This window comes from Pseudophryne corroboree, chromosome 6 (genome assembly GCF_028390025.1).
Source record: "Pseudophryne corroboree isolate aPseCor3 chromosome 6, aPseCor3.hap2, whole genome shotgun sequence".
In the NCBI taxonomy this organism is placed as follows: Eukaryota; Metazoa; Chordata; class Amphibia; order Anura; family Myobatrachidae; genus Pseudophryne; species Pseudophryne corroboree.
Genome location: NC_086449.1, coordinates 422,115,862 through 422,129,015, shown reverse-complemented (window position 1 = coordinate 422,129,015; position 13,154 = coordinate 422,115,862). Strand labels below are relative to the sequence as shown.

The 13,154-nt window shown below is 47.0% G+C and overlaps 1 protein-coding gene across 6 annotated transcripts in view; it reads left to right on the top strand.

Moving 5' to 3' along the window:
- PHTF2 (putative homeodomain transcription factor 2) overlaps positions 1–13,154 on the top strand; it is a 325,987-nt gene that overhangs the window by 227,388 nt on the left and 85,445 nt on the right. For all 6 annotated transcript variants that reach the window (XM_063926970.1, XM_063926968.1, XM_063926969.1 and 3 more), the window contains one exon: positions 8,788–8,946. In XM_063926970.1, the coding sequence (XP_063783040.1) occupies positions 8,788–8,946 (159 nt within the window). The remainder of the gene's footprint in view (positions 1–8,787; positions 8,947–13,154) is intronic.

Below are 13,154 nucleotides of genomic sequence, written 5' to 3'. Positions count from 1 at the left end.
AAATCTAAGCAATCTGACTAGATTGCTTAGATTTTAAGCAGCGATCACTCCGTGTTTACCCCCCACAGCGATAGCGATGTGCAGCCCCGTGCATCGCTATCGCTGATGCCAGATTGGCCTGCATGCAGGCTCAATCTAGCAGGTCGCTCATTTCACCCGCTGGGTGAAATGAGCGCCCCTTCCCCCGCACGCTCAGCACACATCGCGCTGTGCTGAGCGGGGGGGGGAGATGTGTGCTGAGCGGTTCACTCAGCACACATCTCTCCCCACATCGGGCCGTGAATACGGGCCTTAACTGTAACTTTACTGACCTGTTTAATGTGTGATAAATTCTTGTATTTAATTAGTGGATAAAATATTCTACAAGTACACTCATCTGCTTACAGATGTATCCTCATAGACTTGCTGCAGTCACTACAAGCATCCCTTCTTGGCGCATCATGTCCCATATGACTCTGTTTCATGAAACTGCACTGATTAATATGAGATATGTCATTTGTATATCTGTGTGAGATTTAGTGAATCTAGATACAGTATACTAGTGCTGGGATGCAGAGACCACAGCTTCTTTTCATGCCGAGTTCCGTTTTGCTGTGTATACAGATTAAATCGCACACAAATATACATGTGACACTTATCAAATTAATCAATGCAGTCTTGCAGAGAAACATCACGTTGTGATTAAGACGCACTTTTGAGAAAAAGTTATGCTACACCACTCGACTTGCCAGGCGTCTTGCACACCTCAACAATCTCACCTACACCGGCATGCACAAGTGAAATGGTGTGCTCCTGTAGCAGACACGTGTTCATGAAGGTATAAAACTGGTAGAGGGGCACTGATGAGATTATTTGCTAACAAAATGCTGGAATGAACGAACAGAGTTTGAAAAGGGGATCATCGTAGGCTACGCAATGTCATGTTTTCAGGGCGATGCTGGACTAGCATATAGAAAATCAGTAACCTGGATGGACTGGCCAGCTTAGAGTCTGGATCTTTAACCGCATTGAGAACCTCTGGGACAAATTAGAGCGACTCAACCTTCTTCAGTGTCACAGTTGGTCACTGTACTTAAGACGGAATGGCAAAAGTTACCGCCTGCTGTTGTCCAGGAACTTGTGAACAGTTTGCCAAGAAGAGTGTCTGCAGTAATCACTGCATGGGGTGGACCTCCAAAATACTGACGCCAATAAAATGTTGTTGATCTATTTGCTGTTTTTAATGTACCTTTTTAATGTACACTAAATATTCTTTTTAGATATTATTGATGTTTTACCCAATGATATGTAAAGTGTGACAAAATATCTGAAGGGGGGAGGGAAGGGGGTACATGGGTTTATGAACACACTAGTAGCAGGCTTTAAACCAAATGAAACAAATATAGCAAAAAACAGATAACATTTATGCATAAGCATTTACAGTAAAGTACTTCTCGAACAATTATCGCAAAGAAAAAAAAATATTGCAAGTTTTCCTATAGACAAATTTAACACATTATAGGTTACTGCATTAGTTAGCACATTGTTTATTTTAGCATGTGTTTTGATGATGGACATAGTCATATTAAGGGGGGGGGATCACAGGGCATACTGTACCCCGGGTTTCCCTTTAATAGGGGGCCCCACGGCCAGAGCACACCGACATCGCTAGCTTTCCCTCTCATGCAGTAGCAGAACAAGACAGCCAGAATGCGAGCAGGGCAGTATGCATTGCAGGAAGAGTATCAGGTTTTATGAGCTACCGATTGAGCTTTCTGACCAGAGGAGACATGGAAGGGTGGAGAGAGCTGTAAGTGACACAGGGATCCCAGCTTCTCCCCAGCTAGGTTTCTGTGTCCTGTGTAGTCTGTTATCTAATGAGGGCCTAGAGAGAGAGATACACACATATAGAATCCTCCTAAGTCCTGTACCAGTGTGTAAGTAGTACAGAGGCTGCTGCTGCTATTCTTGCATGTGACAAGATACATTTATAGATATTTCTCTATCGTCCTAGTGGATGCTGGGGTTCCTGAAAGGACCATGGGGAATAGCGGCTCCGCAGGAGACAGGGCACAAAAAGTAAAGCTTTAGGATCAGGTGGTGTGCACTGGCTCCTCCCCCTATGACCCTCCTCCAAGCCTCAGTTAGGTTTTTGTGCCCGGCCGAGAAGGGTGCAATCTAGGTGGCTCTCCTAAAGAGCTGCTTAGAAAAGTTTAGCTTAGGTTTTTTATTTTACAGTGAGTCCTGCTGGCAACAGGATCACTGCATCGAGGGACTTAGGGGAGAAGAAGTGAACTCACCTGCGTGCAGGATGGATTGGCTTCTTTGGCTACTGGACATTAGCTCCAGAGGGACGATCACAGGTACAGCCTGGATGGTCACCGGAGCCTCGCCGCCGGCCCCCTTGCAGATGCTGAAAAGAGAAGAAGGTCCAGAATCGGCGGCAGAAGACTCCTCAGTCTTCTTAAGGTAGCGCACAGCACTGCAGCTGTGCGCCATTGCTCTCAGCACACTTCACACGGCAGTCACTGAGGGTGCAGGGCGCTGGGGGGGGGCGCCCTGGGCAGCAATGAAAATCCTTTTTTTGGCAAAAAATACCTCACATATAGCCTCCGGGGCTATATGGAGATATTTAACCCCTGCCAGAATCCATTTTTAAGCGGGAGACGAGCCCGCCGAAAAGGGGGCGGGGCCTATCTCCTCAGCACACAGCGCCATTTCCTCACACAGTTCCGCTGGTCAGGAAGGCTCCCAGGCTCTCCCCTGCACTGCACTACAGAAACAGGGTTAAATCAAGAGAGGGGGGGCAAAATTTGGCGAAATTGTGATTTTATAAAAGCAGCTATAAGGGAGCACTTATTATAAGGCTATCCCTGTAAAATATAGCGCTTTGGTGTGTGCTGGCAAACTCTCCCTCTGTCTCCCCAAGGGGCTAGTGGGGTCCTGTCCTCTATCAGAGCATTCCCTGTGTGTGTGTGCTATATGTCGGTACGTGTGTGTCGACATGTATGAGGACGATGTTGGTGAGGAGGCGGAGCAAATTGCCTGTAATGGTGATGTCACTCTCTAGGGAGTCGACACCGGAATGGATGGCTTATTTATGGAAATTACGTGACAATGTCAACACGCTGCAAGCCGGTTGACGACATGAGAGGGCCGGCGAACAAATTAGTATCTGTCCAGGCGTCTCAAACACCGTCAGGGGCTGTAAAATGCCCATTTACCTCAGTCGGTCGACACAGACCCAGACACGGACACTGATTTCAGTGTCGACGGTGAAGAAACAAACGTATTTTCTTTTAGGGCCACACGTTAAGGGCAATGAAGGAGGTGTTACATATTTCTGATACTCCAAGTACCACAAAAAAGGGTATTATGTGTGAGGTGAAAAAACTACCTGTAGTTTTTCCTGAATCAGATAAATTAAATGAAGTGTGTGATGATGCGTGGGTTTCCCCCGATAGAAAATTATTGGCGGTATACCCTTTCCCGCCAGAAGTTAAGGCGCGGTGGGAAACACCCCTCAGGGTGGATAAGGCGCTCACACGCTTATCAGAACAAGTGGCGGTACCATCTACGGATAGGGCCGTACTTAAGGAGCCAGCTGATAGGTGGCTGAAAAATATCCTAAAAAGTATACACACACATGCTGGTGTTATACTGCGACCAGCGATCGCCTCAGCCTGGATGTGCAGAGCTGAGGTGGCTTGGTCGGATTCCCTGACTAAAATATTGATACCTTTGACAGGGACAGTATTTTATTGACTATAGAGCATTTAAAGGATGCATTTCTATATATGCGAGATGCGCAGAGGGATATTTGCACTCTGGCATCAAGAGTAAATGCGATGTCCATATCTGCAAGAAGATGTTTATGGACACGACAGTGGTCAGGTGATGCAGATTCCAAACGGCACAAAGATGTATTGCCGTATAAAGGGGAGGAGTTATTTGGGGTCGGTCCATGGGACCTGGTGGCCAGGGCAACTGCTGGAAAATCCACCGTTTTTTACCCTAAGTCACATCTCTGCAGAAAAAGACACCGTCTTTTCAGCCTCAGTCCTTTCGTCCCTATAAGAGTCATATCTGCCCAGGGATAGAGGAAAGGGAAGAAGACTGCAGCAGGCAGCCCATTCCCAGGAACAGAAGCCCTCCACCGCTTCTACCAAGTTCTCAGCATGACGCTGGGACCGTACAGGACCCCTGGATCCTACAAGTAGTATCCAAGGGGTACAGATTGGAATGTCGAGCGGTTTCCCCCCTCGCAGGTTCCTGTAGTCTGCTGTACCAATGTCTCCCTCCGACAGGGAGGCAGTATTGAAAACAATTCACAAGCTGTATTCCCAGCAGGTGATAATAAATTTACCCCTCCGACAACAAGGAAAGGGGTATTACTCCACACTATATGGTGGTACTGAAGGCTAGGTGAGACCTATTCTAAATCTGAAAAATTTGAACACTTACAAGGGTTCAAATCCAGATGGAGTCACTCAGAGCAGTGATAGCAAAGAACAAGGGGACTATATGGTGTCCCGGGACATCAGGGATGCTTACCTCCATGTCCCAAAATTTGCCTTTTCTCACCAAGGGTACCTCAGGTTCGTGGTACAGAACTGTCACTATCAGTTTCAAGACGATGCCGTTGGATTGTCCAAGGCACCCCGGGTCCTTACCAAGGTAATGACCGAAAGGAGGATTCGTCTTCAAAGAAAATGGACGACCTCCTGATAAGAACAAGGTCCAGAGAACAGTTGGAGGTCGGAGTAGCACTATCTCAAGTAGTTCTACGACAGCACGGGTGGATTCTAAATATTCCAAAACCGCAGTTGTTCCGACGACACGTCTGCTGGTCCTAGGGATGATTCTGGACACAGTCCAGGAAAAGGTGTTTCTCCCAGAGGAGAAAGCCAGGGAGTTATCCGAGCTAATCGGGATCCTCCTAAAACCAGGAAAAGTGTCAGTGCATCATTGCACAAGAGTCCTGGTAAAAATGGTGGCTTATTACGAAGCGCTTCCATTCGGCAGATTTCACGCAAGAACTCTTCAGTGGGATCTGCTGGACAAATGGTCCGGATCGCATCTTCAGATGCATCAGTGGATAACCCTATATCCAAGGACAAGGGTGTCTCTCCTGTGGTGATTACAGAGTGCTCATCTTCTAGAGGGCCGCAGATTCGGCATTCAGGATTGGATGCTCGTGACCACGGAGGCCAGCCTGAGAGGCTGGGGAGCAGTCACACAAGGAGTGTGATCAAGTCTGGAGAATTCTCTCCACATAAATATACTGGAGCTAAGAACAAATTTATAATGCTCTAAGCTTAGCAAGACCTCTGCTTCAAGGTCAGCCGGTATTGATCCAGTGGGATAACATCACGGCAGTCGCCCACGTAAACAGAAAGGGCGGCACAAGAAGCAGGAGGGCAGTGACAAAACTGCAAGGATTTTTCGCTAGGCGGAAAATCATGTGATAGCACTGTCAGCAGTGTTCATTCCGGGAGTGGACGACTGGGAAGCAGACTTCCTCAGCAGGCACGACCTCCACCCGGGAGAGTGGGAACTTCATCGGGAAGTTTTCCGCATGATTGTGAACCGTTGGGAAAGACCAAAGGTGGACATGATGGCGTCCCGCCCGAACAAAAAAATGGGACAGGTATTGCGCCAGGTCACGAGACCTTCAAGCGATAGCTGTGGACGTCCTGGTAACACCGTGGGTGTAACAGTCGGTGTATGTGTTCCCTTCTCTGCTTCTCATAACCAAGGTATTGAGAATTATAAGACATAGAGGAGTAAGAACTATACTCGTGGCTCCGGATTGGCCAAGAGGGACTTGGTAACCGGAACTTCAAGAGATGCTCACAGAGGACTAATGGCCTCGGGAGCTAAGAAGGGATTTGCTTTCAGCAAGTACCATGTCTGTTCCAAGAGGAACCGTGGCATCGGCCTTTAAGAAAGGACCTGCTCCAGCAGGGACCTTGTCTGTTCCAAGACTTACCGCGACTGCGTTTGACGGCATGGCGGTTTGAACGCCGGATCCTAAGGGAAAAGGCATTCCGGAAGAGGTCATACCTACTCTGGTCAAAGCCAGGAAGGAGGTGACCGCACAACGTTATCACCACATGTGGTAAAAATATGTTGCGTGGGTGAGGCCAGGAGGGCCCCACGAAAAAATTTCAACTAGGTCGATTTCTGCACTTCCTGCAAACAGGAGTGTCTATGAGCCTCAAATTGGGGTCCATTAAGGTTCAAGTTTCGGCCCTATAGATTTTCTTCCAGAAAGAATTGGCTTCAGTTCCTGAAGTCCAGACGTTTGTCAAGGGAGTATTGCATATACAGCCCTTGTGTGCCTCCAGTGGCACCGTGGGATCTCAAAGTAGTGTTGGGATTCCTCAAATCATATTGGTTTGAACCACTCAAATCTGTGGATTTGAAATATCTCACATGGAAAGTGACCATGCTGTTGGCCCTGGCCTCGGCCAGGCGATTGTCAAAATTGGCGGTTTTGTCTTACAAAAGCCCATATTTGATTTTCCATTCGGACAGGGCAGAACTGCGGACTCGTCCCCAGTTTCTTCCTAAGGTGGTGTCAGCGTTTCACCTGAAACAACCTATTGTGGTGCCTGCGGCTACTAGGGACTTGGAGGACTCCAAGTTGCTAGACGTTGTCAGGGCCCTGAAAATATATATATATATATATATAATTCCAGGACGGCTGGAGTCAGAAAGTCTGACTTGCTGTTTATATTGTAGGCACCCAAAAAGCTGGGTGCTCCTGCTTCTAAGCAGACTATTGCTCGTTGGATTTGTAGTACAATTCAGCTTGCACATTCTGTGGCAGGCCTGCCACAGCCAAAATCTGTAAATGCCCATTCCACAAGGAAGGTGGGCTCATCTTGGGCGGCTGCCCGAGGGGTCTCGGCTTTACAACTTTGCCGAGCAGCTACTTGGTCAGGGGCAAACACGTTTGCTAAATTCTACAAATTTGATACCCTGGCTAAGGAGGACCTGGAGTTCTCTCATTCGGTGCTGCAGAGTCATCCGCACTCTCCCGCCCGTTTGGGAGCTTTGGTATAATCCCCATGGTCCTTTCAGGAACCCCAGCATCCACTAGGACGATAGAGAAAATAAGAATTTACTTACCGATAATTCTATTTCTCGGAGTCCGTAGTGGATGCTGGGCGCCCATCCCAAGTGCGGATTATCTGCAATACTTGTACATAGTTACAAAAATCGGGTTATTATTGTTGTGAGCCATCTTTTCAGAGGCTCCGCTGTTATCATACTGTTAACTGGGTTCAGATCACAGGTTGTACAGTGTGATTGGTGTGGCTGGTATGAGTCTTACCCGGGATTCAAAATCCTTCCTTATTGTGTACGCTCGTCCGGGCACAGTATCCTAACTGAGGCTTGGAGGAGGGTCATAGGGGGAGGAGCCAGTGCACACCACCTGATCCTAAAGCTTTACTTTTTGTGCCCTGTCTCCTGCGGAGCCGCTATTCCCCATGGTCCTTTCAGGAACCCCAGCATCCACTACGGACTCCGAGAAATAGAATTATCGGTAAGTAAATTCTTATTTTTTTTTCTATGTGTATTCTAAGGTTGTTTAAGTTGCCTTTGTTCCACTATAAGAAAATTGTACAAATTGTATAACATAGTTGTCATTCAATTAGGTGGAGCTATAAACAGTTAATAGGCATTATTAAACGATTGGTTTAAATCTAATATAGCCCATTGGGTTAAATTTAATATACACAATCCATACATCCTAACATGACTCAGCCCTGGAGGGATAACATGCTGTTTTAAGTTATGACTGCAATCACCTCTGTTGAAACACCTTTCTTATCTATTAAGGTGACACCAATCATATATTAAGAGGGAAGTCCAGATAGAGAGCATTTTGTCCATCCTGGAATGGGTCGTGTTGGTGGGTATGCACAATCTAAAATACACTTCCCCGCCTTCCACCGGGTGCCCTCTTGTCTTACGTGCCCCGGGCACCCCAAGGCTTAATCCAGCCCTGATAATGCATACTATTACTTTGAGTCCATTTGCTCATAGTTGCCTAAGAATGAAGTTCCTTCAGAAATCAAATTAGGGAGCTTCCATTTTATCCTCGTAGCATTTTTATTTTAGTTTTTCACTTGATTTGGTCTCATGGTTGGGATTACGCTCATCTTATTCTTTGTATCACTATATTATCTCATGTGTCTGGTAGCTATGGTAGTCACATGATATTTGGTAAACTTAATTATTAATAGCAGTTTAAAGAAATAAGGCAAGGATAAAGAATGCTACAAAGATGATTTACCTTTGTTTGATTTTCATGAATGATGTATAGCTGACAGTCTTTGCTTCACTTGGTTACAAACCACAAGTCCCAGCTAACTATAGGCATTCTCACAGTGTATGTTTTCAAACACAATATGTCATTTTAGTCTGCATCTTCTATGTTATAAAATGATTAATTTAATGAATGTTATTTTTTTTTTAATGCATGTTTTATATTCTGGTGGCCAAGTACAGTTTCTTCTAACTTAGTAGTACTTTCAACATGAATGGTTTGGTGCTCCTTAGGGGCATATTCAGAGCTCTCTACAAATGTCTAGAGCATTCACATAATTTATTTCCATCCACAACAACTGCCTTTTTCATACTGTTAATTTTCCTCAGTCATTTGCACAGAGGGGAAATGGAAAAAGCTGATGTTACTCTGAATTGCATTGAAAGACTTGCCAAATTCTGTAAAATGAACATGCACAAATGCAAACTTTTTCTGTATTTCTATGACTTGCAAACCTTGATGCTCAGGAAGTGCAAAGATCCCTAGCTAATGTGTCTGATGAGGTCTCCAGTGAAGATGATCCAAGCACAGGATTCACAGCCAGACGTAACATGACCCGTCTTCATGGTGACAGTACACTCAGGAACAGAAAGTCTCATCATTATAAAAAGCACTATACAGCAGAGGTATGTTGCATAATTAATTCCATTATGCCCAGTGCTTACCATGGCAACTGTTAGCCCCACTGTCAGAAGGTGAAGACAGACGTATAGGGTGCATGTTTTACCTTACTATATTGCCCATTGTGTAGGGAATAACGGAGTATGGGATCTATGCCTTGGAGAGAGATAAAGTAGAGGGAGATCCATCATCCATCAGCTCCTAACTGCCATGTTACAGGATGTGTTTTAAAAATGACAGGAGCTTTGAATATCCCCACTCCCCCCCCCCCCCCCCCCCCCTCCCCAAACCCTTCAATCTGTACAGGGTAAATTTCCCTGTCGTAATCAACCATATACAGTCTGACTTTAAGACTAGGAAGCATCTACCCTTGTCTTACCTAGGCAGGTGTCATCTTATAAAAATTATTTCCTTTTCCCGTCTTTTGTAGCCTTTACAAATGTTGCCCTTGATGATCTCGGAGGCAGATTTAAAAGTTTTTCTCTAACGTCCTAGTGGATGCTGGGGACTCCGTAAGGACCATGGGGAATAGCGGGCTCCGCAGGAGACTGGGCACTCTAAAGAAAGATTTAGTACTATCTGGTGTGCACTGGCTCCTTCCTCTATGCCCCTCCTCCAGACCCCAGTTAGAATCTGTGCCCGGCCAGAGCTGGGTGCTCCTAGTGGGCTCTCCTGAGCTTGCTAGAAAAGAAAGTATTTTGTTAGGTTTTTTATTTTCAGAGAGCTTCTGCTGGCAACAGACTCTCTGCTACGAGGGACTGAGGGGAGAGAAGCAAACCTACTCACGGCAGCTAGGTAGCGCTTCTTAGGCTACTGGACACCATTAGCTCCAGAGGGATCGAACACAGGTACCTAACCTTGATCGTCCGTTCCCGAAGCCGCGCCGCCGTCCCTTTCGCAGACCAAGAAGAACAGAAGCAGCAGAAGCATGAAGACATCGAAATCGGCGGCTGAAGACTCCTGTCCTCACTTAAGGTAGCGCACAGCACTGCAGCTGTGCGCCATTGCTCCCACAGCACACCACACACTCCGGTCACTGTAGGGTGCAGGGCGCAGGGGGGGGCGCCCTGGGCAGCAATTAAGATACCTTTTGGCAAAATTATACATATATACAGTCAGGCACTGTATATATGTACGAGCCCCCGCCATTATTTTTACACAAACGGGACAGAAGCCCGCCGCTGAGGGGGCGGGGCCTTCTTCCTCAGCACTCACCAGCGCCATTTTCTCTCCACAGATCTGCTGAGAGAAGCTCCCCAGGCTCTCCCCTGCAATAGAAGAGGGTAAAAAGAGAGGGGGGGCATATAAATTTGGTGCAAAAACAATATATACAGCAGCTACTGGGTTAACACTAAGTTACTGTGTGATTCCTGGGTCATATAGCGCTGGGGTGTGTGCTGTCATACTCTCTCTCTGTCTCTCCAAAGGGCCTTGTGGAGGAACTGTCTTCAAATAGAGCATCCCCTGTGTGTGTGGTGTGTCGGTACGTGTGTGTCGACATGTCTGAGGTAAAAGGCTCCCCTAAGGAGGAGATAGGGCAAATATGTGTGTGAGAGGGTGTCTCCGTCGACAACGCCGACACCTGTTTGGATATGTGTAAGTGCTGAGGTGAATTTATTGCACAAAAGATTAGAGAACAGACAGGAAATCTACCCATGTCTGTCCCTATGTCACAGAGACCTTCAGAGTCTCACAATGCTCACTATCCAAAATAATAAACACTGATATCGACACAGAGTTTGGCTCCAGTGTCGACTACGATAATGCAAAGTTACAGCCAAAATGGCTGAAAGGTATTCAATATATGATTATTGTAATAAAAGAGGATTTGCATATCACTGATGACTCATTTGTCCCTGACACATGTTAAGGGGAAGAAAGCTGAGGTAAATTTCCCTCCTCTCATGAGGAAAAAGAGCGGGAAACTCCAGACAAGAGACTGCAGCTTCCCACAAAAAATTCTCAAGCAGTATCCTTTCCCCACTAGGGCCAGGATGTGATGGGAATCTTCCCCTAGGGTGTCCCGTTTGCCCAGAAGGTAGCACTAGCTATTCTCAGGGATCCTGCAGATAGCGTGCACATTCTAGTATACTACTCAGACCGGCGATTGTGTCGGCATGGGTTTATAGCGCTGTGGCAGCGTGGACAGGTACCTTATCAGCAGAGATTGAGACCCTAGTATGCATATGGATAGATATATATATATATATTAAAGATGCTGTCTTAAGTGATAGGTATATATATATATATATATATATATATATATTAAACATGCCCAAAGAGACATGAGTATACTGGGTCCTAGAGTCAAAGTTATGTCGATTTCTGCTTGACGTGTCCTGTAGAATATGCAATGGACAGATGATGCCGACTTAAGAGGCATTTAGAAGGCTGAGGATTGTGTGGAGAAGGGTTCTCGGACCTGGTCTCCACAGCTATCGCTGGTATTTCTGATATTTTGCCTTATATTCCTGCACAGCCTACGAAAGCACGACATTATCAAATGCAGCCTTTCGAATAAAGAAACAAGAAAGTCTGAGGTGCGTCCTTTCTTGCCAGAGGCGGGGGCAGAGGAAATAAGCTGCACAACACGGCTAGTTCCCAGGTACAGAAGTCCTCCCCGGCCTCTACAAAAATCCACCGCATGTCGCTGGGGCTCCACAGGCGGAGCTAGGCCCGGTGGGGGCACGCCTTCGTAAGTTCAGCCACAAGTGGGTTCACTCCCTGTTAGATTCCTGGGCAATAGATATTGTGTCTCAGGGATACAAGCTGGACTTTGAGAAGATGCCCCCTCACCGACGGCCCTGCCGGCTTCCCCCCACGAGAGGGAAACAGTGTTAACTGCAATTCATAAATGGTATCTTCAACAGGTGGTGGTCAAGGTTCCCCTCCTTCAACAAGGAGGGGGTTATTATTCGACCATGTTGTAGTCCCGAAACCAGACGGTTCGGTCGGACCCATATTGAATTTAAAATCCCTGAACATATACCTGAAAAGGTTCAAGTTCAAGTTGGAATCGCTAAGAGCGGTGATTGCAAGCCTGAAAGGGGGAGATTTTATGGTGACTCGGGACATAAAGGATGCATTCCTTCATGTCCGCATTTCTCCACCTCATCAGGCGTACCTCAGAATAGCGGTACGAGATGGTCATTACCAATTTCAAACGTTGCCGTTTGGTCTCTCCACGGCCTTGAGAATATTCACCAAGGTAATGGCGGAAATGATGGTGCTCCTGCGGAAGCAAGGTGTCACTATTATCACGTACTTGGACGATCTCCTCCTAAAAGCGAGATCAAGAGAGCAGTTGCTGAACAGCGTATCACTTTCTCTGGAAGTGAAACGGCAACACGGCTGGATTCTATATATTCCAAAGTCGCAGTTGGTTCTTACAGCTCATCTGCCTCTCCTAGGCATGATCCTAGACACAGACCAGAAAAATGTTTATCTCCCGATAGAGAGAGCTCAGGAGCTCGCGACACTGGTCAGGAATCTATTAAAACTAAAACAGGTGTCAGTGCATCACTGCACTCGAGTCCTGGGAAGGAGGGTGGCATCATACGAGGCCATTCCCTTCGGCAGGTTCCATAACTTCCAATGGGACTTACTGTACAAGTGGTCCGGATCACATCTTCGGATGCATCGGTTAATCACCCTATCCCCCAGAGCAAGGGTGTCTCTCCTGTGGTGACTGCAGAGTGCTCACCTTCTCGAAGGTCGCAGATTCGGCATTCAGGACTGGGTCCTGGTGACCACGGATGCAAGCCTCCGAGGGTGGGGGGCAGTCACACAGGGAAGAAATTTCCAAGGGCTGTGGTCAAGGCAGGAGACTTGCCTTCACATCAATATCCTGGAACTAAGGGCCATATACAACGCCCTAAGTCAAGCGGAGACCTTGCTTCGCGACCAACCGGTTCTGATCCAGTCAGACAATATCACCGCAGTGGCTCATGTAAACCGCCAAGGCGGCATAAGGAGCAGGGTGGCGATGGTAGAAGCAACCAGAGTTCTTCGCTGGGCGGAGAATCACGTAAGCACACTGTCAGCAGTGTTCATTCCGGGAGGGGACAACTGGGAAGCAGACTTCCTCAGCAGGCACGACCTCCACCCTGGAGAGTGGGGACTTCACCAAGAAGTCTTCACGCAGATTGCAAATCGACGGGAACTGCCACAGGTGGACATGATGGCGTCCCGCCTTGACAAAAAGCTAAAATGG